The sequence below is a fragment of the Diplotaxodon limnothrissa genome, linkage group LG16 (assembly GCF_057381915.1).
Source record: "Diplotaxodon limnothrissa isolate DT_005_m linkage group LG16, D_limnothrissa_male_GT1.1, whole genome shotgun sequence".
In the NCBI taxonomy this organism is placed as follows: Eukaryota; Metazoa; Chordata; class Actinopteri; order Cichliformes; family Cichlidae; genus Diplotaxodon; species Diplotaxodon limnothrissa.
Window position 1 is genome coordinate 26,537,225 of NC_140611.1, and position 26,000 is coordinate 26,563,224.

Below are 26,000 nucleotides of genomic sequence, written 5' to 3' on the forward strand. Positions count from 1 at the left end.
GTAATGTAGGACATAAAGGCACAAAAAAAACTGCTGTGGCCTGCAAGTTACTGGTCGACACCCCTTGTTTTTGTCTCATACTTTAAAGGTGCACTTTTTTAGGGACATGGGAGAAAAAAAATTACGATGAACTTTTGCGAGATCTCGCAAAACAAACTCGGGATCTCGCAAAAGTCCGTCTTAATTTTTTTTTCTGCCATGTCCCCTGCGGGGCTCCGTACTTTTTACATATCTTTATCTACTATTATTTTTTCAAAGTTATGATCAATGAATAGTTATTCAGTCCAGTTTAAAGAATTAAGTGGTTTAAGTGTTATGGAAATGCAACATGTTGCAAACTATAATGGGAAATAGATGTCAAAAACACAACTATAGCTCTTTTATAGTATATAATAAACTCATGGACTTATAGGGCATTTGTTATACCTCAGAACATCTATTTGTGAGGGATATTTTTTACACTAAATTATTCTCTTGTATTTTTCATGACTCATTTTATCTCGATACCAAAACAAGACCTTTCATGAGAAATCATTCTACCTGATTAACTTGTTGGGCGCAAACTCTATTAGTCACTACCTCGTCTCCATAGTCACCTTCACTGCTTTGTTTAATTGGACGGCTTACGGTTGGTGTGGGCGTAATGCCTTGGGGGGAGGGGGGGGGGGGGGGGGTACCAAATGTGCTCATGAAGATAGGTGTGTTTGGCTTACTTCCCACATTCTATCTCTGAGAAACTGATCAGGTGTGTCTTTATAGACCTGTCACAATAAATCAGTTGCAACGGGAGAATTATTATTGTGTGGCTGTCCTTCTATAAATACCTTACATATCTTAGATTTTTTTTCTCACTGAACTTTATTAACTTTTCGACAGATCACATACACAAAAAGCCACAAACACAAAATAGAATAACTTTTACTGTATTTATATCGTATGTATGGTAAAATAACAGTAATTGAAGCTTACTCATTGGTCACAACCACATGCTCATAAGACCCATAGGGCATTGGTGTTTACCATACAGAATTGCACTCCCTGCCCACTTCATTAGGTACACCCTACTACTAGTTGGACCCCCTTTTGCCTTCATAGCTGCCTTAATTCTTTGTGGTATCAATTCAACAAAATGCTGGAAACATTCCTCAGAGATTTTTGTCCGTACTGATATGATAAAATCATGCCGTTGCTGCAGATTTGTTGGGTGCACATCCATGACAACAATCTGCCGTTCCACCACATGCCAAATGTGCTGTATTGGATTGCGATCTGGTGACTGTGGAGGCCATTTGAGTACATTGAACTTATTGTCATGTTCAAGAAACTAGTTTCTGATGATCTGAACTTTGTGAAATGATTTGTTACCTTGCAGGAAGCAGCCATCAGAAGATGTATACACTAGTTATAAAGGGATGGACATGGTCAGCAACAATACTGCGGCAGGCTGTGGGATTTCAGTGATTCTCAGTAGGTATTAAGGGCTGAAACTGTGCCAAGGAAATATTATATTCGTTATAACACCACCATTTGGCCTGAACAGTTGTTAGAAGACAGGATAGATCCATGTTTTCAGTTTCAGTTTTCATTGTCCAGTTTTGGTGAGCTTACATGAATCCTAGCTTCACTTTACTGTTGTTAGCTGACAGCAGCAACGCCTAGTGTGTTTTTCTGCTGTTAAATTGCAGATAAATTGCACTTTTGGAGATGCTCTTCTGTGTGGCTTGGTTGTAACAAGTGGTTATCTGAGTTACTGTTGCCTTCCTATTACCTCAAAGCAATCTGGCAATTCTCCTATGATCTCTGACATCAATAATGCATCTTCACTCAGAGAACTGCTGCTGATTGGAACTTTTCTCTTTTTTTGGACCATTCTCTGTAAACCCTAGAGATGGTTGCGGTGTTTCTGAGTTTCTGAAATGCTCAGACAAGACTGTCTGACACCAAAAGGGTATCTTAAATCACCTTTCTTTTACATTCTGACACTCTGAATTTTAGCATGTCATGTTGACCATGTCTATGTTCCTAAATAAATTAAGTTTCCAGCATGTGATTGGCTGATTAGAAATTTGTGTTAACAGGTGTACCAGATGAAGTGGCCAGTCTACATGTTTGCCATTAGATTTGAGCACATTAACAAACAAAACATACATTTTAGAATTAGCAATAAAAACAAACACTGCTTTGACTAATGGGAAATCTAAATACTAATGTATTTTGGCATAAACCAAAGTAATTGTCAAACTACAATAACTTTAGATGGTGCTAATTCAATTAATCTTCTGGTGACCTTGAATGTCCGTTCTACAATAATCCATTACATCACTGAAGAGTTTTTGATGTATACCAAAGTGATGAACTGGTCTATCAACAGTGGCTAAAAATGAAAGAAAAAGAAATCCCACAAAAACTGTTTAATTGATTCCTCAAACATTATTTACACAACTCCAGAAGAACACAAGTGCCAGATGACAAAAATAAAAAGGACAGTTCCTACACAAAAACCACACAGAATATTTAAATAAACAGGAAGTCAGAAGAAGAACAAATGAATTGTCTATATATGTGTAGTAAATCAAGATGTATACAGGATAGGAACGTGCTTCTCCCATTGAGATTACAAAAAAAATCTCTGCTTGTGTCGCTGTGTCGTTTTTTTATGATGACATTATTGTTTGTTTTCCTATCAGGAATATTCAAGAGCATATAAGGAATAAGGCAGGACTGGTCAGTGCCATGATTGATGCCCTAGTGTTATGTGGCAAGTGCACTTCAGGACCCAATGAGTTTACAACACTCAAGGTTTACATTCTGGTTTGAATGCTGTGTTCTGATACTTTGTATTGCTGGGATCAAGCACCATGAGGTGACTGTAGTTGTGAATTGATATAATATAAATAAGACTGAATTATTGACCGAGAGTGTTTCGGCAAAATGTATTGTTGACCATGATGTCCTCAGTGCAAGCAACGCATATCGAATTTTTCTGGATTATTGTACGAGTCTCCATTACAGGAAGTTATCTAAAAGAGCATCGCAGGACATTTCAGTGCTTTTGTTCACTGCAGGGCAGTACTGCATTTAAAGAAAAAATTTGTATTTTGAAGGCATCGGTGGCTAGTCCTATTTGTATTATTATTATTGAGTGGGTATTTTTTGTGCATTGTCACTCCTGATACACTATCTACGTAGTTCAGTGTTACAAGAGAAAACAGCTTTTGTCTGTCACAGATTACAGGTTAAGAAGGCAGATCGCTGACACTGCGTCTGACCCACAGTTTGTAGAGTGGAATTGATCACAGATTATTAACATTTCTCAGCTTGAGGCTAGGCTGTTAGCAACAGTCTCTGTCCTGTATTGCAGCTATATGGTGCTTTACAAGTAACACACATTACATGACCTGCAGCACTATGCAGCCTCTATAGCCATATATCAAAGTTTAAAGGGAGCAGGGCAAGTACAAAACTTCAAGGCAACAAAAAAGACATTCAGAAGTTACGATTTTTTTGTGTGTGTGCTACATTTGGAAAAAAGCCGTAGCGCTGCATTCTTTGCATTTTACAATAATATTAACAAAATAGCACAGCAAACAAGTTGACTAAAGACAATCTGTTGGCTCCGAGGCACGGCTGCTAAATGTAAAGGATTCCTATAAAAAAATCACAAGTGAATGGCGTTTGTAATGTGGATACATGAACAATAAAAATACACTGTTACAGCAGCTGGCTTGCTCAAATAAAGAGACACACAATGAGAAGAGTTTTACATCTGCCACCAGCGGAGGTGGTTGAAAGAGTTTAGATTGCAAGATTAGCTAAAATAACTAAGACTGCAAACGGCCCGACTGTGGACACACATACAGCAGCTGTTATGTTTGTGTTATTATTTTACATGCATGAGCAGTTTAATTTTAAAAAATGTAATTGCGTAAATGACAGATTAAGAATGAATACAGAACACTCTTTCATTGTTATAGCCTCCTACTGGTTTGCTTGTCTTCTCAGTAACAGATGGGTAAAAAGTTAAAGGTTGACCCAACATTAAGGATGTATAAAGTGTTAAGCCAGTTCATGTCTCTGGAACTATTGGAGGAATAAAACAATATTCTTCTGAAAAAATATTCCCTCATTATGTATTTTGATAACGTTGTTGGAGACCTGGGGGGAGATCTCAGACTGATAAGTCCATAGTTTATGGATCCCATTATTTTCATTCTTACCAAGCAATTAAACAGGCAATTTGGATGGGTGTATTTTCATCTTGTAAGAGACTTCAGGCATCAAAGTGAAATGTTTTAAATTTAGAATAGCTCAGAAATTTGAAATTTGAAACAGCAACAAAAAAATCTCCCTGCAGCATAAACCATCCTTTAATTTGTCACCCTGTATATCTTCTCTGTGTGTCTGTAGATTGCTCAAGCCAGGCTGTGTCAGTGAAAGGCACTATAGAGAAAAAAAAAAGACTGCTTCACAACTACACACATACTACATCAGAACAAAGTCTAATACATTACTACATGACCTCCATTGAATTTGTCCATGTCAGGTGACCATTCATCCATTTACAGAAACAACACTGGATTAGACTTTACTTCATCGTACTTTAGTAAGTTTACACAATATATTTTTGTTGGCTTGTTTTTGGTATTTCCTAAATTAATATGACTTGAATCTTAGGCTGTATTTGATTTGTGTCATCTTTTAATGTATTCAACCGACCGAGGAGAAACGGTCACTTAATAGGATTTTAAATCAAGCCCCTTCACCTATCAGAAAACAAGCACACACATTCAGTGACATCGGTGGTCATCTAAACACATTTGACCACGCATCCCAAGAATACTCGTCTTTAAATCCTTTACCACAGCTCCTAACCAGACTCCACAAAATGCTTGCTACTGTGTCCCCCTGTTATCCAGTTAACCTGCATCTGTACTATAGATAATTGAAAAAGAAATGTCTTATCTAAATGATTTAAAATCATACGGGCAGTTCAACAATGGCAAAATTGTATAAAATTCCAAAGAAACAGTTACAAGTTAAACACCTACAACATCGATTTCAGTTACTGTTTTGTATTTACATTGAATTAATAGTAGCCATATAAATAAAATTAAAAGGTAGGTATATAATTAATCCATTTTATGGTTATACGTAAATTGAGATTAAATCTCTTTAATGGCCACTCTGAAAAAAATTATAATAATTTGGTTTAAAGTAGAGTGTTTGACCAATTATTTTAATACATTTTTTTAACAATAATGAAAGCCCTAAGGTGATCGTTTCAGGTCTAGGAGGAGTTCAGAAGGTTGCTAAGAACTGTAAATAAAGAAAGGAGGGAAAAAATAGATTAATGGTTAACACGTTTAAAGTATTACATGTGAATATTTATATCAAAAATGTGTTCTTTGCGTTTTCGTTGTGTGTGTGTGTGTGTTTGTCATACCCTGGGGATCTGACCGAGCCTCTGCTGCATCAGCTTTGTGTGGAGCCTCAGGGTCTGCTTCTAGTCACAAAGATTGACAGTCAGAGAAAAGCGAATAAAACAAACGTGGGAACTCATTGCTCAATTGCAAGGTTGTACTGCCAAGTTGAATTTCGCAAGTATTTAAGCAACAACCTCCAGAGCAGAAAAAATGAAGCCAACATGCAATTGCCCAAAAAAATTGCAATTCCTTAAGGCTACAATTAAAAGTGAATATATGCTCATAGATCCCCACAAGGCTTATAGTTTGCATGAAAAAGGACAGCTTTGTGAGCACTACTGTATTACCGCCTGTCTGCTAGGCTTCACTTTCGCTGACTCAAACAACTGAACTGGACCCAAGTTAATCAAGATCAAAATGCAGAACTCCTATACAGCTATACAGCTATACTATTAAAGTTGAGGTTTCAAAATTAAGATTCGCAATCTGTGAATCTGTGACATCATGGTGGATATGCCCATCCTTTGTATACAGTCTATGATTTAGCTTAATAATGTTTCTACTAATTAGCATCAAGTTATTGCGTCCCTTCTCTCAAATATGAGGAAAAGCGTTCATCTTCCTTCAGTGTGAAACTGCTTCACCAGCTGTACAGAAGTGTGAATTTCTAAGGATCTTGATTTCTTGGGGTAATTGCATATTATCCAAACCATGAAAATTAGTTTCTTATTTTTTGTGTCACAGAGGAAAACTTATACCTATTCGTGAAGTCTTTTAAATTATTGTTAGTGAAGCAGAAACTAGCTGCAATTACTACCTCTGCTCTTTACAGAGGAAAACTGCATGTCTAAATATGTTTAATCAAATTAAAAACACATATTGTCTATTACTCTAAATGCTCAAATTATAAGAGTTACTTTGAATCTGACTACTGGCCTGCACTGCTATAAGTGGATGCCCTATTACTCATGTTGACTGCAAATGAAAACTTTGCTGAACTGGCAGTAATAGGATGCAGGATGCGAGGATGGTGTGAGTCGTATGTCACTGACAACAGTTCATGAAAGGGAGCCAAAAGCTGAATTTAAAAGAACTGGTAAACTTGAAAACCCGTGCTTTTAGGACTACAAGTAACAAACACACACCTTGCCCACTGGACACAGTTAGGATGAAACTTGATTTAAAGCGGAGATTCAGATAAAAGATGAATAATTTTCTTTTGTAGCGTCATTAAAGCTTAACAGATCTGAAGCTCTGATGGGGGTTGGCATTCATTTCAAAGAGCTTGGACATAAGCAGTTCTTCTGTTGCTAATGTGGGCACCAAACTGAACAACAAACACAATTTTGGCATACACTTCATTCATTGTTGATGAGGGTCAAGAAGAATTTCTTGTCTGGTCAAATACCAAACCTTGCGTACAGCAGTTAAGGTAGCTACTGTATAAATTGAGTTTTCCCTTTGATTTATTATTATTAATTAGTTTTCCACCAGCAACAAAAGGATCAGATAATTACCCTGTCTATTTTTGAAGCACAGCTTCTTCTGTTGATAGGTGAAGTATCCAGCGATTGCTCCCACTGCAGACACAACAATCGCACTAAGGATTGCTGCTAAAGAGCTTGAGCTGGCCTCTGTAGCACAACAAACAAACAAAGAGACAAATAAAGATAAGTCATAACAGCAGAGAATGTGCAGTCAAGTTCAGCAGTATCCTATGAACATGCCACTGGAACTGTAAACCTATTGGTCTGAGCATTAATGTGATCTGTGAAAATCCATCTATGACAACTGTAACTGTAACACTGAGTGTCAGCACTGGGTGCCATTTTGCAGTTGAAAGAATGAATATCAATTTAGTAAAGAAGCTCACTGACATGACATAATGTGTGAATTATGTGTGTATGTGTGAGACAGACAGGGGGAAGGGAAGGAGAGATGAAGAGCAAGCAACAGTGTGTGTGCGTGTGTGTGTGTGTGTGTGTGTGTGTGTGTAAGCGAGAGAGCGAGGCTGCATCATCTCGTTCCAGAATTTTCTGATTCCTTTTCATTCGTCTGTCATTTAAACTTCCCACAGCATTCACAGTGAGCATTCACAGAAATCTGTCTGCACCTGTAACCCAGTTACTATGACAACACCAAAATGAATAGTTTTCATGCTGTGTGACAGCACACCGCCAAGTATAGGTACTGGCACATACATCACTAAATTGGCTAAATTGTGAGTAAATGTAATTAATTGTGCATCTAAATAATGTTTTTAACAAACAAAAAGGTTTAAGTAACCCCATCAAACTCATTGTAATAGGTCGCTACACTAACACTACATATATCTGGCACATGATTTCATGCTGTTGTGTTTCCAACTTAAAGGCGAGGCTTTTATTGTCTTGTTGTGGCCTGAGTCGACAGCGAGACTTTCAGCGCTACAGGGGTGAAATTGATGTTGAGGCATTGAGACAAGTTCGGAAAAAAAAAAGAATAAAAGAGGACAGGAGATCCAGAGCTCACGGCGAGAAAAGCAAGGGAGTGGCATGAGTCAGAAAAGTGAGACAAATAAAAAGTGGGAATTAGTCAGTTAAATTAAGTGGAATGAAACCGGAGAGTATAGTGAGTCAGAAAAAGGAAGTAAAGGTGGGTGGAAACTGACGTGTATGAGCATGAATGCGCATAAACGCATCACATACAGCTGGGACACAACTGTTTCTTGAACAGAGGCATTGACATGAAATAATACTAAATGACACTGACTATCATCGAAATATGTTTTAGAGTCACTCCTGTAATTAAACATTTGGGCACTTGTGAGTTAAACCTTGAATCCATTTGGTAGATTCTACAGCTTTTGCTTCTTTTATAAAATTATTCTTAGATGTTTTTTAAACTTGAAAGGAAGGTTTAACCATCAAACCTACCAAAGCTACTTGACTACACATAATAATTAAAGTTTTACCTCCCTTTACCACTACAATGGATTCTAAATTGAACAATCAATATGCGATTGAAATGCTGACTTCAAAGCATTAACTGTTTCGGAATTACAACCTGTTACAGTCAATCGAAGCCACTATACTTGGTTAATGAAAACACTTTACAACATCTAGCCAAGTCAAGAACACTCTCAAGGAAGTAGGTGCGCCTTTCTCAAGGTCTACAATCAAGAAATGCCTTCACGAACACAGCATTTACAACAAGGTGTGAAGCCCTGGTTATTCTCAAGAACAAGAATGCCAGATTAGCTTTGCTGGAAAACATCTAAAACTGCCTGCAGAGTTCTGACAAACATGGAACAGATTAAATAAAGCTGAACTAGTACTATGAAAGCATGGAGTAAAAGAGAAACAGCTCATGATCCAAAGGCATGTATGGCTACCAAGGGGAACGGATCCACTGGTATTTACTGATGATGTGACTGATGAGATAGCCCGTCACAGTGCAAATAGATAAAAACACAAAGCATACTGCAAAGCTACCCAAGAGTTTCTCAAGGCAAGAAATTCGATAGGGCCAAGTCAGTCACCTGATATCAACCCAGTAGAGCATGATTTTCAGTTACTGAAGACAGAACTAAATGCAGAAATACCCACAAAAAAGCAGCAACTGAGAGTAGCTTCAGTAAAGACCAAGCACAGCATCTCAAGTAATGTGACATTTGGTGATGTCCATGGATTCGGGGCTTTAGGCAGTCACTAACTTCAAAGGATTATCGCCCAAGTAATAAAAACAGTCTTTGTGAGCCTCTAAAAATAGGACCTATGTATAAAAATGTTTCTAATTCAAAATTAAAAGTCTGACTCTTTAATTTAAAATCCACTGAGCAGTGCATAGAGGCAAAACTCCAAAATTTAACTGTAGTGTTAGAAAGACAATGTAAACAGACTATAATTTAAATTGACTGAGATGACCCGATCAATAATGGGGTTGTAATTAGGGTGTTGCTGTGGGGCTTGAATTATTTGCTACCAAAACATTCTGGTAATAATCATCACAGTGAAGTCATAGTTGGCCCAGCAGCGATTCACTTCTGAAGTCTGTGTCTTGTGCACACAGACTTCAGAAGTGGTGCTCAGGACGCTGTGAGCCCCAGAAGTCAGTGAATATTTAGCAATGCTACAAATGAGTAATGCTCATGTGTATGTGTGCAGGTTGGGAACTGAATAGATTTTTGATCAGTGAATATGGAAAGAGATTATGGTGAAAGGTTGAGAGTCTTAGCCAACTAAGTTACATGTAGGTTTGTGGCACACGTGGATTGTTACTTTAAAATAGGAAAACAGAGGAGAGAACTCACTTTGGGGCTGTTGATCTGCTGTAAAGAAGAGAGAACACACAAAAAGTTAGCAACACAACAACATCACATTCAGTTGTTCATGGTAAACTGTTTGTATCCTTTCATCTGCTTTGATATGAACATTTAATTCTACTGTTATTTCCAATAAAATTCGATGTGACACACCCCTAAAGACCTGCTTCAAACACGAGAGAGAGGCATTTCTCTGTGACTCTTGTATCCTGTTTGCATTGACAAAGGCATGCCAGTAATATCCTGTCTGTTTCAGAACCACATTGGGCCTATTTGTGCTGCTGCGGCTACGATCCTATGTACGGTATTTGACTAGGATTTGCACTGTAATATTTTGCTATCATGCGTATTTTTGATCTCAAAGACAAACAGAAAAAATTAAATCCTTACCATCACTCCCTGAGGCACCCAAAGCAGGCACTAAAGAGAGACAGAAAGACAAGAAAGGAGAGAGAAGGTATTATTTAAATGCTCTAATGATGCATGTAAAGCATTGTTGCTGAAATGACAAAGTGGAAAAAAAGAAGAAAGGTGAGATTATTCTCTTTACAGTGACTTGTAACCTCAGGGGCATTAAGAGTTCTAAAGTTTCTGTCCTAACTAGACTGTACAAACACACACACACGCTCATGCATACACAAGATTGTATGAAACATCCCTTATGTACAGTTACAAAGATGGCAAAGATACTTTTATAGCATCAGAGCGATAAAATATCTCACAGAGAGAGAGCGAGAGAGAGACAAACACTTTCTCCAGCTCTTTCACAACCTGATCTTTGATTTTATCCACACTCAAACAACCCTGTTATCTCCTTCTGCACTGCCTGTCTGTATATGTCTGTGACATCATCCTTGCCCTTTACTTGCTTCGACTTGAAGAAGCTGCTAATAACAGAGTACTAAAGAGGAGTCTTTCACCCTTCGCAAGTATATAAATGATTATACTACTTTTGAGTTTTCACATTTCAGGAGGGAACTGAGAAGCTGCTTCAGGAAAATCTGCTGTTCCCACATTTCTGTCATATTGCCGCAAGGTTAGTGATTAAGCTTTTGTAAAACAAGTCAGTTCAGCACCTTGTCATGGGAGCAAGGCACTGAACCGACAGCCTTCTTCCAATAGAGAGACAAGAGGAATGAGAAGAATGTTTTATGAAAACCAAACTACACCTTACTAGCCCCTGATTGCAATGCTAACTTTGTACATACACAGGACATTTTTAGTTTGGATACAACAATAAATTCAACCATAATAGTTATGAATGAATACCAACCATCTTCGCTTTTATTTTCGTCGTTTGACAGAGGTGCTAAAAAAATAAATGAAATAAAATTAACAAATACCGTGGATCAATAAAGAAATGCAAAATTATTCTCGGAATGGGAATTTCTTATCAGATGTTTATGAATACATATCACAAATCTAACACACTATAACATGGTGTTTCTGTCCCCCTTTCATTGGATTTAAATGGGAGCTGCCAGCGTCTTGAGCTCAGTCACATTTAACTACACAGTAACGATTAGCATTTGGTTTGTCTTAAACAATATCATGCATAGTTTATACACTTCTTGCTGGTTATGTTGTACAGGAGGTGCTAACAGTATGAACTAATTTTGCACTGAAATGCATTAGTGTTAATATGAATACATTCAGTGGTAGATGTACTATACAGTAGGCTAAACACCCACTAAAATATTGACCACTATTCACAAATAATAAGTACTCTAAGAAGTTTCAAATCCCAATTTAACCCTTGCTCAAGACCTACTGTGAATGTGGTGCATTAGCCCTGTTGTACCAGGCTCTAGAGCTACCAGAGGACCATCTCAAACCCCAGTCTGTGATGCAGTTTTCAAGTGATCAAGTGCTAAAAAATTTTTGGTAGAGGAATAACTTTGTTATTTTTTTTTAAACCTTTATGAAGATGACAACAGTCTTGTCACAAATTTCCCCTGTAATATTTTACATCTTAATGGCTTTAAGACTCTAATTTCACCACTTAAAAATAATAGATAATTAGATGATGGCAGCTAAGGCAAAAGCCTCAACTGGATATACAAATACAACTATTCATAGTTGATCCCTAAGATCTAGTCGCTGTCGTAAACAGGGCTAATCTCATTGCACTGGTTGTGTTGTTTCATATCTTTATTTATTCTGGACATTTTCGGTTATTGGTTACAAGAATAAACTGAATTTTAATTGTTATGAGCAATTACTAACCACCTAACTCCTGGTGTGCTACCACCCTCTTCTCCACGGGACTTTCCTGGTTTAACCCTGTATATAGTAAAATAGTCAATAAATGGATGAATAAATGAATGAATTAATCAATCAATCAATAAATAAATTAGACAATCAATAAGCCTGTTAGTCAATCAATCTTGCCAATGTGTTTTTAAAAACATTGAAGCAAAAAGCATGTAGCCCTCCATGTCGATGGGGCCATGACAGTTGATCCCTAAGAGATGGTTATTGGTTACGACACTAAACTGAATTGAAATTATTATGAGCAATAACTTCCCAACTTCCCAACTTCCGGTTACAGATGGGAAGCGCATCTGTAACCGGAAGGTCGCCGGTTCGATCCCCGGGTGTTGGGCAGAGGGGCCGATGGCGCAATATGGCAGCCTCGCTTCCGTCAGTCGGCCCCAGGGCAGCTGTGGCTACAACCGTAGCTGCTTCCACCAGTGTGTGAATGTGAGAGTGAATGAATAGTAGCATTGTAAAGCGCTTTGGGTGCCTTGAAAAGCGCTATATAAATCCAATCCATTATTATTATTATTATTATTACCTGAATTCTGCCGTGGTCCCATCCTGCTCTTCACGGGAGTTTCCTGGTTTAACACTGTATACAGTAAAACAATGAATAAATAAATGAATCAATCAATCAATCAATCAATCAATCAATAAGCCTGTTTGTCAGTCAATCAATCTTGCCAATGTGTTTGTGAAAACACTGAAATAAAAAGCATGTAGCCCTCCATGTCGATGGGGCCATAACAGCTGATCCTTAAAATCTACAGTCACTGTGGTAAACAATGCTACTCTCTTTGCATCGCATAGATTGTACTGATTTGAAGTTTTCAGTCAAAACTACACTTTAGGACTTCCGGTTTATGTGACTATGGCGTAGGTCGCACCGAGCGTAGCTCCTGCAGAGTCTAGTTATTATCTAGCATTTCCAGGCACTTTTTGACGGGTTTTTTCTTTTTGTATAGTTCCGAGACAAGACTGTTTTTGCCTTTTGTGTTTACAATGTCGCGTAAGGTTAATAAGAGCGCAAGCACCTCTCAGCCGAACTTGCGGCCTGCTGCTAACACTGCATCCCCGCCTCGTGGTAAAACTTCGCCACGGCCTGGGTCACCCGACACGCCGCTCGTCGATACGGAAAAATTCACGAAGGCTGAACTCCTCTCTGAACTTCGTGAAGAAATTTCATCACTGTTTAAAAAGGAACTGACGGCAGCGTTTGCGGAGAATCTCACGTCTATCAGGTCCGACATACAGCAACTAAAAACGGACCTTTCCTCAGATATAACTACCATGCGGCAGGAATTCGCTGGCCTCAGGAGCACGGTTACGGGGATGGAGCAGTCTCTCTCCACATGTACAGATGATATTGTCCACCTCCAAGCCAAAGTTGATGCGATGTCAAAGGAGTTGGCCAAATTGGAGAATAAATGCGAGGATTTGGAGTCCAGGTCTCGCCGCAATAATATACGCATTGTTGGTGTGCCAGAGGAGACCGTCCTGTCCGCTACAGATGTGTCCGTGCTGTTGATGGAGGCATTTCAGCTTGGGAAGGAGCCGCTTGTAGACAGAGCCCACCGAACTTTGGCCCCCAAACCTAACACCGGTGAACGTCCCCGTGCTGTGGTTGTGAGGCTGCACTATTACGCGGACTGTGCTAGGATTCTCCAGAAGGCCAGGGAGCTGCAGAGAGTGCAGATAAATAATATGACCATTTCTGTGTTCCCCGACCACACCGCTAAGACAGCGCGGGCCCGTGCGGCTTTCAATGAGGTCCGTCGCCAGCTTCGCGGCATCCAGGGAGTCCGATTTGGGATCCTCTATCCGGCAAGACTACGGATCACTTATCAAGGAATGCAGCGCGACTTCGTCTCGCCAGATGAGGCCAAGGAATATATTAAGACAATAACCACAAGATAAAAGATATAGCAGGACAATGTTTGTCTGTTTGAAATAGCGTATGATCCTAATCCAAACATCATTGTGGTAAGCTAAGTTTGTTACTCTGCCAAACACTTGTTTTGTTTTACCTGTCTAATAGTAAAATATAATTGGGTTATTTTTATTTTATTTGTGCCTTTTAATCTATTGAGAAAAGACTCTGTTGGAGCTTTGGTTTGACACGGTTCGTTTCGTAGTCGGGAGCGTTTTTGTTCAGATTGCTCCGGGTGGGAGCGTGCACTGCCGTCTCCGTCGTTTGGGGATGGGGGAGGCGGGTGGGTGTGTTTGACGTGTTATTATTATTTTTATTCTGAAGCTGTACTTTTGTTGTTGTGGGTTTGCGTTGTGTGTTTGTGTGAGTGTGTTTTTCCCACTTGTTCTTTCTTTGGGGGTGAAGAAATAAGTATTTTCTCTTTTGTCTTTCTGCAATGATCAGCACTTCAGGTCAGTCCTTAGGCAATAGTGGTATTAGATTTTTAACTTGGAATGTCAAAGGTATGAATAGCCCAATTAAACGATCTAAAATATTTACGCATCTTAAACGTTTAAAGAGTGATGTAATGTTTTTGCAAGAGACCCATTTGCGAGATCGGGATCATCTTAGGCTCAGGTGCCCATGGGTGGGTCATACTTTCCATTCAATGTTTAATTCAAAAGCCAGGGGGGTGGCGATCTTAATAAACAGAAGGGTACAGTTTACAGCCTCTGAGATTAAAGCTGACAAAAACGGGAGGTATTTGGTTGTTGTAGGCACCATGTACAATGTACCCGTCCTCTTAGTCAATGTGTATGCGCCAAATTTTGATAATCCAGGTTTTACAGATGCACTTTTGAGTAGTCTCCCTTCCCTTGATACTCATCTTTTGATATTGGGTGGTGACCTAAACTGTGTTATTGATCCTGCCTTAGATCGTTCGAATCCTCGGACCCTGACCCAATCCTCTATGTCCAAGTCTATTTCTGAGTTTATGTCTCAGAATGGTTTTGTAGATCCCTGGAGGTTTTCTAACCCTACTGCCAGAGCGTACTCTTTCTTTTCTCAGGTACATCAGTCCTTTTCGCGGATTGATTATTTTTTTGTGGACGGTTCCCTTATTCCAAAAGTACTGTCATCTACATATCATCCTATTGTCATTTCCGATCACGCACCACTTAGCGTTGACATCAAGCTCATAGCCCAGTCCTCTTTTTCCTCACCCTGGAGATTTAACTCTTTGTTGCTTTCGGATGAGGGGTTTGTTACCTTTATCAAATCCGCAATTGATGAATTTATGGTGTTTAACGACAGCAATACTGTTACGAGGTCATTGCTTTGGGAATCTCTTAAGGCATATGTGCGTGGGCAAATAATTTCTTTCTCTGCCCATTCCACTAAAAGCCACAAAGCCAAACTTCAAACTTTGACTACACAAATTTGTGACATAGATAGACAGGTTGTTGACAGTCCCACTCCCGATTTGCATAAAAGACTACTTGACTTGCAGACTGAATTTGATTTACTTTCTACGGCAGATGCTGAACGTCTTTTACTTCGTGCGCGTGCGACTTATTATGAATATGGTGATAAGCCCAGAAGGCTTTTGGCCCATCAGTTAAAACGTCAGGCCTCGTCTCGATTAATTTCCCAGATTAAAGATGCGGCAGGCAACTCGGTCTCTGATTCAAAGGAAGTAAACGAGGTGTTTAAGACGTACTATTCCTCCCTATATGAATCTGAATCTGCTGCTGACGCCTCAGAGATGGATTCTTTTTTTAACGGTCTTACAATGCCCACTGTCGATCCTGTTATAGCTGAACAATTAGATGCCCCTCTTAGGCTGGATGAAATTGTGCATGCAATCAAGACCATGCACAATGGTAAGGCACCAGGACCTGACGGGTTTTCAGTTGAATTTTTAAAAACTTTTATAGACAAGTTAGCCCCACTACTTCTTTCAGTGTATAATGAATCTTTTGAACGTGGTCTATTGCCCCCTACATTGTCTCAAGCACTAATTACTGTTCTCTTAAAGAAGGGTAAGGATCCTACGTCTTGCACCTCGTATAGGCCTATTTCACTGCTGAATGTTGATGTTAAAGTCTTGGCTAAAATTTTAGCAATTCGCCTTGAAAAGGTTCTTCCTACTATTATTTCAGATGAACAGAATGGCTTTATTAAAGGCCGCCAGCTGTTCTTTAATGTCCGCACGCTTTTGAATGTCATTCTTTCCCAACACTCAACCACTAATCCAGAAGTAGTTATCTCACTTGATGCTGAGAAAGCTTTCGATCGTGTAGAGTGGAGCTTTCTCTTTGCGGTCTTGCAAAGATTTGGTTTCAAGGACAGATTCATTTCATGGATTCGACTGTTGTACAGGGCACCCCAAGCCAGTGTCTATACAAATGGTGTTTCCTCTGGCTACTTCTCATTGTCACGCGGGACGAGACAGGGTTGCCCCCTGTCCCCCCTACTTTTTGCTATTGTAATTGAACCCCTATCTGTAGCTTTGAAGGCCCTTCCTCATTTTCGTGGTATTTCCCGGTCAGGCCTTGACGTAAAATTGTCTTTATATGCAGATGACCTGCTTCTATATGTTTCTGATCCCTTATCTAGCATACCATCGATTGTGTCTCTACTAAACAAGTTCGGCTCTCTGTCAGGTTACAAAATAAATCTTCTTAAAAGTGAATGTTTCCCCATAAATTCTTTAAGTCTTACACTTAAACAATCTGACATTCCTTTTAGACTTAGCCCTGCTGGCTTTAAATATTTGGGAGTTAACATGACTCGTACTTTGTCTTCTCTATACTCTTCCAATTTCTCCCCTTTAATGACTCAAATTCAATCAGATTTTCAGAGATGGAAATCGCTACCTTTGTCCCTAATTGGTCGGATCAATGCTGTAAAGATGAACATTTTGCCTCGATTGTTATTTCTGTTTCAGAGTATTCCTATATTTTTACCTAAAGCTTTTTTCAAAAAGTTAGACCAGCTAGTTACATCGTTTTTGTGGGGAGGGAAACACCCCAGGGTGAGGAAATCATTATTACAGAGACTGACATTTGATGGTGGTCTTGCCTTGCCTAACTTTTTATTTTACTATTGGTCCTCTCATGTTCACAAATTGACCCATTGGCTTGAATCTCAAGACCTGCTGTGGTGCAAACTGGAACGCCTGTCGTGCACTTCCTCATCCTTAGAAGCTTTATTATTCTCTCCACTACCACTTAAGCCTTCTCATTTCACCCAAAATCCCGTGGTACAGTCTAGTCTAAGGGTCTGGTCACAATTCAGGAGTCATTTTAAGTACATCTCTGCGTCAGTACACATGCCCATCACGCAGAACCATCTGTTTACTCCTGGCCTCATTGATGGTACCTATGTACAGTGGAAGCGTCATGGTATTAATACATTTAAGGATCTCTATAAAGATGGCACTTTCTTAACTTTTTTAGACCTGTGTTCAGAAACAAATCTTCCGGCTACCAATCTATTCCGTTATTTTCAGGCACGGCATTGCACTTCTGCTCTCTTCCCCTCCTACCCTCTTCTCCCAAATGTCCAACCATGGGAGGAATTCTTATCCCTTAAACCCAATAAGAAGTCAATTATATCTTTAATATATAAACAACTTATGGATTTAAATGTCCATTCCGTTGCTAAAATTAGGGGGGCTTGGGAGCAGGAGTTAGGAATAATTTTTTCGGATCAGCAATGGGAGAAAGCAGTATCCAATGTCCGTTATAGTACGTCCTGTGCCAGGTTACAACTCATCCAGTTCAAGGTGTTGTACAGGGTTTACTATTCAAAGTCTCGTCTGTCTGAGATTTACCCACAAGTGATGGATCAGTGTGAGAGATGTCATGCCACCCCATGTGACCTAGGCCATATGTTCTTTCTGTGCCCAAGACTCCATGGCTTCTGGAGTCAGTATTCAGTTATTCTTTCCAAAGCTCTTGGGACCCAAATCTGCATGGACCCTTTTCTAGCTGTTTTTGGGCTTCCAGTCAACACTGGTCTAACCGACCCTACACACTTCAAAATATTAGCCTTTACATCACTTTTGGCTAGACGTTGCATCTTACTCCTTTGGAAATCTTCAAAGCCACCTTCAGTTTCTTTTTGGTTTAGAGATGTGATGTCATCTCTTAAATTGCAAAAGATAGGCCTTGTGGCGAAGGGCAAATACAGAGAATTTTATTCTATCTGGGGCCCCTTCGTGGACTATTGCAAGTCATTAAACGCTCTACCAGCTGATTGATATCATGTCTCTTCCCCCCCCCCCTTTTTTTTTTTTTTTTTTTTTTTTTTTTTTCCCCCCCCCCTTTTGGGGTTTGTGTTTGTTTTGGGTTTCTTATTAGGTTTTGTTTTGTTTGTTTACTTAAGCGTGTGTGTAGGTGTGCCTGTGTGTGTGTTATTGTGTCTGTTCACGTAAGAAAAACTAAAAAATATGTGAGGGGAACAGATTGTGTTGTCATTGTAAACTACTGTACACTTGTCTCTCAATAAAAATATAAAAAAAAAAAAACAAAAAAAACTACACTTTAGGCTAAATCTCCATCAGTATCTGTTCGTGCTGTATTGGACAGGTACTTCTGTGCATCTCCATTTTTTTTTATCAATAGCAACAATAAACTCAACAGCAATTATTATGAGCAATTACTGACCATGTGTTTCCTGCTCTGCAATTGACGTCTTCTCAATGTTAAACCCTGGATCTGGTAAATAAACAAACAAATAAATACATACATACATAAACAGAAACACAAAATCAATCACTGTACAGGAATTTTATCTAGATAATGCCAAAACATATTGAAACACATATAACACACTGTAACACTCTGTTCTCAGTCCCTCATGACCCTCGTGAATGCCCTGCAGAATGTGTTCTCAGTACTGAAATACTGAAACACAGCCAGCTCCAAGGGTGTAACTGTGATCTTGTGAACCAATGTTGACTTAGATTAAGGGATATTGTCTGTCACGAACAAAACCTTACCCTACTATATATTTATTGGGGAAAACCCAATTGACTTAAATAACATGTGGGACTCAGTGTATAGTGTTAGGCAGGGCAGGGTGGGGTGTGATCACCGCATTAATTTATCACTGATAGAAACCTCAGTGACCTATTTTCTAGGGACCTATTCTTTCTGTTAATAACATCATGAAAACAAATGCAATTAAAATACCAACATAATTTATTGATAGGATGGATGTTAAATAACAAACCTACATTACTCTCATTCTGACCCCCACATCTTTTCTTCTTGTCTGAATAGTTCTTCCAGGGTAATTGGTCCAAATTACTAACTTCCTTTCCCATCTCAGTGCTTGCACTTCTAGGGACAAGCTAAGCTAAAGCACAATGTCTCTGTCTAAAAAAAGGTAAAGCCAAACATAACCTTAGAATAGGACATACTGACATGAGGTCAGCATAACATTTAGTATGAAAGAGCACAAACTCCAGTTTGAGAAAGAGGGTGTTATAAGATAAATAGAAATAAATTAAGGGAGACACTTCTATTTTCATAAACCTTTACTCGGGTCATTTGGCAGGCTCATGACATTCATAATTTGGAAGATAAAATCAGCCAAGCCAAAATCCCACCTTAGAACCTTCCTAAGGGAATTGTATTTCCTGATAGAAAGGCACAGATGGATTATTTTGTTCAGAAAACAGGGAGTTGCAGAAAAAAATATAGAGTACATTACACCTCAAAAAAGCATTACAGCATGTACATATTTTTTAATGAGTGACAATGCAAAAGTTCTGTCAGGAGTAATTTTATTAGTCCCAGAATCAAAGAATCTCTCAGTTGAGATCGAATCTCAAATTTAAAATATGTAGTTATGGCCAAAATCTAGAAAACAAAACTGCAAGAATGAAAGGCATTCTTCAGATCTGTTTGATTTGAAGTCTTTGCTCAGGGACAGGCAGCGCTGCCGTATATTCAGAGATTATGGGAAAACCCCAAGATTCAACTGATCATCTTAAGAAAGCTCTAAAAAATGTTTCTGCTCAAATGATTTTCAAGCTATGCAGATCCTCATCTGTCGTTTCTGTAATTATTTAAAATGCTGTAAATGAACATTTCTGAACATCAGCTTAACTTGCAAGCTTCTGTGTATTTCATATAACTGAATTTAAGGAAAATAAAATGTTTTTAGGTCTTGTTTAGAGGTTATATGATCAAAAGAAGAAGGAGTCATAATGCCAAATAATAACCGACCTGCATTTGCAAAGGGAAAATACAGGTATGTTTATTGTCTGTATGCTATTATTTGTGTATATATGAGGCATATAAAGGTCTCTTTATACTACTTGTTATGACTTGCAGTTCTACTGTCACACAAAATACATGCTTATACTGGAAACAAGGGACAGCAGGTGACGTTTTACTAAGAAGTTTGTGTAATATCCCATCATAAAAGACACTCAAGAGATGGCCTCATCTACAGAATACATGTGCTTGGCTCTGTTTACAACTTTTTCTCTGTGGTCTTAGCACATACTCATTTTCAAAACTCAGGTGCATTTTCCATATTCATGAATGCATGTGCAAGAGTGTGCAAAATATGTACTTGAATATCTTTACTTACTTATAGTGACAGTTTCATCTGTGGTTGTGAAATCATCTGTGGATGACTCTTCATTAGCAGATGGATCAGTTGGTGCCTCCTCATTGGCTTCTAGACCTACTGTTGTTATGATGTCATGAAGTCCACTCTATTAAAAAAATATTATAACACATATGAACCCATAGTACAGGACACATTTACTCACTATCATAGCAACCTATTAATGACATCTGTAAAATACAAACCTTAATAGGTGTGAATAAGAAGTTTTACTTTTTAAAAAATGGTATTAACCTCGTCTTGAGCAGGTGTTGTATTCGCATTTGTGGTGGGTTGCGCCTCCTCATTAACTGCTGTTTGCGTAGCTTCTGGAGTGTCATCCTCAGAATCAGCAGCTGGCCATGGATAGAAGTGAAACAGAAGTAGCGAAGCATTAGTTCACTGATTTTTCCTTTTATAGCCCAATTACCACATTCTGTGGCATGGGCTTTTAGGGCTTGTTTTGCTGCACAGTTAAAAACAATACAAGAAAGACATGTAAGAAACATTTTACATTATAATAGCCATTCCTTCAAAGTTACATCATTTTTTTTGATGTAATAGTGCAAAAGTTGAACCTGCTTTTTGCTGCAATGAAGAATGAAGATTTTTATTTTTAATAAACTGCAGCTTTGCTGTGAGATATTAACTACCTGAAACATTTTACAGCAGAGAGGTAAAAAAAAAAGAAGAAAGAATAAAAACAACAGTGTAGTATGAATGCCAAGTATTAAAAAGTGAGGAAACTGACAGCAGTTTATTTATCTAACAAAAAAAGAGAAACAAAAGCACCATGTTTCATTATTGCTTTAAATGTGCATATATGCAATTCTATTAATCACCTTGTGTAGTTGTAGGCGCGTCAGAAATAACTGGTTCTGTTTCTCCAGTCGTAGGACTCGCTGATTGACCCTCCTCCCCTGCAGGAGCATCTGTAGGCACTGGCTCTGTGCTTACATCTGCAGCATTTGCTTCTTGGATTAATTCAGCCTCAGGGTCAGCAGTGGGCTCAGGCTGCAATACTTCCTGTTTGGCACAACATTTTATTTAAATAAGCAACGGTCTATGTAACACTAGGTGAGATTTTCAAACGGCTGACAGGGACCCAGGACTGAACAGTTCAAACAAAATATCTCAACTTCTCACCTCAGTTGCAGTGACCACCTCCCCAAGGTTATGCTGGTCGATGACCTCTACATCTGCTTTAGATGTGGGAGTTTCAATAGATGGCTCTACTGTTGGGATTATATCATCTGCACAAAGTTAAGTGAAAGACGCAAGTCAGAGAATAATACAGTGTGGGATTACATACTGACAATCAGTTGGAAACAGATTGGAAAAAGCCAATTCATGGTGCCACAGCTGGCAGAACCTGTACAACAAGCTTTTTTAATCAAACAAAAAAGGCAGACATGGCGACTCAAAGTCCACCTCAGTGTCTCAAAGAATATTTTTCCATGCTTTTGAACCCATAGAACTTCCCGATGATACAATTCCCTATTTTGTACCTTTTCTGTTTGAAAACCAATGCAAGGAATATCGCATTGGTTTCTAATATAACAATATAGATAATAAAGTTTCTACTAAAATTTTGGCATGATTTGTGTAACCGCTGATTATTAAAAAGCAGCACGCCTTAATCGCCTTCCATCTGTTGCTCCTCTAAGTCATTAAAGTCATCTGAGTGGTGTTTAAGATGACACATACATAAACTTAGAACCACACCCTGGCCTGATTGGTGCCTGATGCTACCGATCCAGCCAAAAACAAACGAAAAAAACCTGCTTCACATACACATCGATCACTTGTGACCTGCTTCCACATCAAATGCAGTCTTAACCTCAGCACTGGCATTGCAACTCTGTGCTAATGAGAAAATGACAGAGATGTGCTCTTTGTCAGTCTGTGTGTGACAAGCAATGTGTGCGTGTACGCCTGTGACATTCCCCCGTCGCATGTGACAAGCTCAAGCAGTAAAGTGAGCTCTGGCTTGATTGTTCTTTGCTTGCTGACGTCAGCAGCACCCTGATGCTGGTTTATCTGAGCAGATCTTCTTTCACAAAACATCTGATATCATATCTCACAGTACAATAATATTGAATGGGTTGCATTGTTGTATTTTGTCATGTTTCTCAGTGTTAGAGTTTGTATTGTTGATTGTCATTTATGCTTAGAAATATTTACTTATATATGCTTAGAGTTTTGTAATTAGTTGTAGATTGGTAGAGGTTTTTGATCCTTGATAGTCTGCAAACTTTGTGTGTATTAGACAGCACTTTGGGAGCATGAGAGGTCATACCGTGTCTTATTGTTTTATGGTAGGATTAACGTAGTTGCGTCTGTTCTAGTCTAAGTGCTCTTTGTTTAGATGAACTGCAGGACTTCCTCACCGTGTTATCTAGGATGAACCATCTAGGGTGAGGGGGAGGCTACCCTCTTCCTGACCAAGGATGTTTGACCCTTTGATCAGCAGTCCCTACACACACACACACACACACACACACACACACACACACACACACACACACACACACACACACACACACACACACAGGCAAGGTACTCTTTGTTTGTATGTAGACGTCATATGTTAATGAACTTATGCATATTCATGTAACCTCAATAAAAGGACAGTGTATGGGAGAACGGACGAGAGCTACTGGGGTCAAGCGAAGGAACGGCGCTCTGTCTGGTTCTCTCCCGTGCACGAGTAACATGAAGAACTTTGCCTATTTGTGTCTTGCTTAGCAGTGTAATTATATTGTCTTCAACGTTCCAGCGGATGGGTTCAAGCTACAAACCTAACATTAATTGGTCCTTCGATGCCGGCTCCCTGGGATCGCATTCACCGAGGGGGGGGAGGCACGCTGAAAGACTGACGTCAGCCAGGAAGTTCCTGTGGATTCGCTGTCTGTCTTTCTCCTCGATGAATGGCGATCGGCGGGATTCAGGCTGATATTACACGCTAAGCAACGCCAAGTAAGTTTAAAGAGGCCGACTCTATAACCGTGTCGTTGTGCAGTCTCCGCCATTTTGTGAGGCGTTGAGAAGTTCGCTGCTTTGTGGAGCGATAACTGGGTTAGTGTCCCGAAAAAGAAGTTTTGGTTAAATCGCCCAAGGGTCCCAAGGGTCCCAAGCGTCCGGTGAGTGTCCGGTTTTGAAATCGCCCTGGGTGTGTGTCCCGAGCGTCCCTTCATTGGGTTTTGTCGCGCGAGTGGGTGAGCGTCCCACAACTGGGTCAGGGTCCCGAGCGGTCCGGTGTGAGTCCGGAGTAGGCCTATTTTGTGTTGTTGTCATTGTTGTCGTCGTCGTTTTTGTTGTTGTTGTGTGAGTGTGTGCGGAGCAGAACACGTGGTCTGTGACACCGACTGTTGTTGTTATCATGGGTTTCTAAGCAACCAAGAGTGAGTTAGAGGGAGAAAGACGTTTGTGCTGGACTTTGCTCCTGGCAGCACAAAGTATTTATGTATAAAAGAGAGAGAGCGTAGGCTCCACAGCTGCGTGGGTGCACGCGAATGCGGTCGCGCGGGTTTCACGCGGACCTGAGCCGTGCGGTTAATCGCAGGCTTATAAATGGAAGAGATTCAAATGTTAGAAGTTTTCAGAAAACACACCAGCCTTGGAGAGCTGTGGAGAAGGCCAGCCCACATCAGCAGCACTTAAGATATGCTCTGGTGAATGGCTTTCCCCCCACCCCTTGCTGACACAATGTTTATTCTTTAGCTTGCCCTGATCGACAGCAGCCTGTGTGCCAGACCATAGATTTAATTGAGGTGGATAGTTGTTAAAAGTAATCTACATTAAGCTTGTGGTTGCTTAAATTCAGTACGATGACATGTGAGGTGAAGTGATATAGATAAATATTTAAACTAATGATGTGCATAGAGGCACTTGACCTGTGTGAAAGACTGTCGTCTTATTATGGGCCATTGTTGAGATATAGAGCACATCTGTGAAAACAACTAATATGCTGAACCCTGTATGAAACATCTAAAAATACATGATGGAGAAGCTGTGTTGAATATGTAAGTGTAAGACTTTGCCACTGTGGGCAGAGCATGCAACTACTGTGTGATGTCGCGTTGCAGTTTTGTTTTTGTTTTTTGAGCTGATGAGCAAGCTACACATTATCAGATCAAGAGCTGTCTGAGAACTACTCAAAGAGAGGGAAACAGAGAGTGTGCAGCGTTTCCATGAGCAGTTTTTCTGCACCTTGACTCGTGTGTGTGTGTGTAGCATCAGCATCATGTTTTTGTTTGTTTATTTTGTTGGATTAAAAATAATTAAATAAACTGGTGATCATGCTTATGGATCACCATGGCACATATCTCCAGCCATATGGTTTATTTATGCAGATGAAAAAGTGAGTGTGAATGTGTCTGACATCAGTGTTTTTGTGCGCTGTGTAAAAGTAATTGCCTCTGATTGTGAGTGAGAGCGGTGATTTTGCAGGTCACCAGCTATTTTAAAAAAAAAAAAAAAAAAGAAGAGTGAAAAAGAGAGAGAATTTATATTGTAGATGAAAAATAATCATAGGAAAAAGGTTTTGTGTTGATCAGCCGAAAAACAACTACAATGTCATTTTCTGCTTTTAAGAAAGGATTGTTCACACAAACACAGACAGAGAGAGAGAGAGAGAGAGATGTGTGTTGATTAAGCAGTGATGATAATAATGAACATGTCTTAGTTTGTCACTTTCAGGTGAAAAGCAGACCTGAATCAATTTTCCACATGCAGCGGTCGGAAGAAAGTTATAGTTTAACATCATTGGAAACATGCAGGCCAAGTTTCTGGCTGACTTATTTACAGTGCCATGTGTTTCTCAACCTCACAAGCGAGCTCACTCCTCCCTGAAGATAAGGAATGCAGCTCCAAAGCAATAACATGATAAAGAGACAGCAGCAAGTCCTGAGCAAAGAGTCCCAGCAAAGCAGCAGCAATGTGGACAAACAGTATCAGAGAAGAAGAGCAAACCCATCATCCTGACTGATCGGATGGATGGCACTGTGTTTACAACAGGCTGTGACTTCACTGTGCATGTGAAGAAAACGTTTGAGGAGAACTGAACAGTTGGAGTTTGACATTTGCCACCTGTGGAGTAAAATGGCAAGAAGAGACAGTGGAACACAGGACAAAGCTGAAGGAGAACTGCCGGCTGTTTGGACTGTTGAAGTGGGAGAGGACAAAAGAGTGAGAGGACAACAGAGTGAGAAGACTAGGTGAGAACACATAGGAATTATTTAATGTGGGAAATCAAAATTTGGGTTAGCAAACCTGGGGAAAAGAAAACTGACTGCTTAAGTTGGAAAATTGAGACGGAGTCTGAAACATTGCGAAAATAGAAACATATACAAAATCACACACACACAAGCAGAACATGCATTAACCCTACTAACAATTCCAAACACAAAATGACTCATGAAGACTCATAGCACATTAGTTAAGAAATGATTAAATAATAGCAGAGAAATGT

General features: G+C 39.5%; 1 protein-coding gene across 1 annotated transcript; it reads right to left on the minus strand.

Moving 5' to 3' along the window:
* Positions 1-5,264: 5,264 nt before the first annotated feature.
* LOC146616335 (uncharacterized) lies at positions 5,265-21,879 on the minus strand. The gene is made up of 14 exons (XM_085374298.1): positions 21,840-21,879; positions 21,674-21,780; positions 21,370-21,553; positions 20,783-20,883; positions 20,510-20,636; positions 18,571-18,621; positions 12,524-12,577; positions 11,953-12,009; positions 11,000-11,035; positions 10,117-10,146; positions 9,715-9,732; positions 6,941-7,057; positions 5,444-5,503; positions 5,265-5,316 (listed from the first exon to the last, which is right to left on the minus strand). The coding sequence occupies exons 1-14, from the start codon at positions 21,877-21,879 to the stop codon at positions 5,288-5,290; spliced, it is 1,011 nt and encodes a 336-aa protein (XP_085230424.1). The 3' UTR covers positions 5,265-5,287.
* Positions 21,880-26,000: the final 4,121 nt, after the last annotated feature.

What these genes read in the sequence shown, in the direction of transcription:
- LOC146616335 (XM_085374298.1), bottom strand. Translation starts at nt 21,879, where the DNA reads ATGAATTGGCTTTTTCCAATCTGTTTCCAACTGATTGTCA. An exon ending in AGCACACCAGGAGTTAGGTG is followed by an intron (nt 11,036 to 11,952) that starts GTTAGTAATTGC and finishes TTATTTTTTTAG; the next exon opens with CACCTCTGTCAAACGACGAA. An exon ending in CGAAAATAAAAGCGAAGATG is followed by an intron (nt 10,147 to 10,999) that starts GTTGGTATTCAT and finishes GTCTCTCTTTAG; the next exon opens with TGCCTGCTTTGGGTGCCTCA.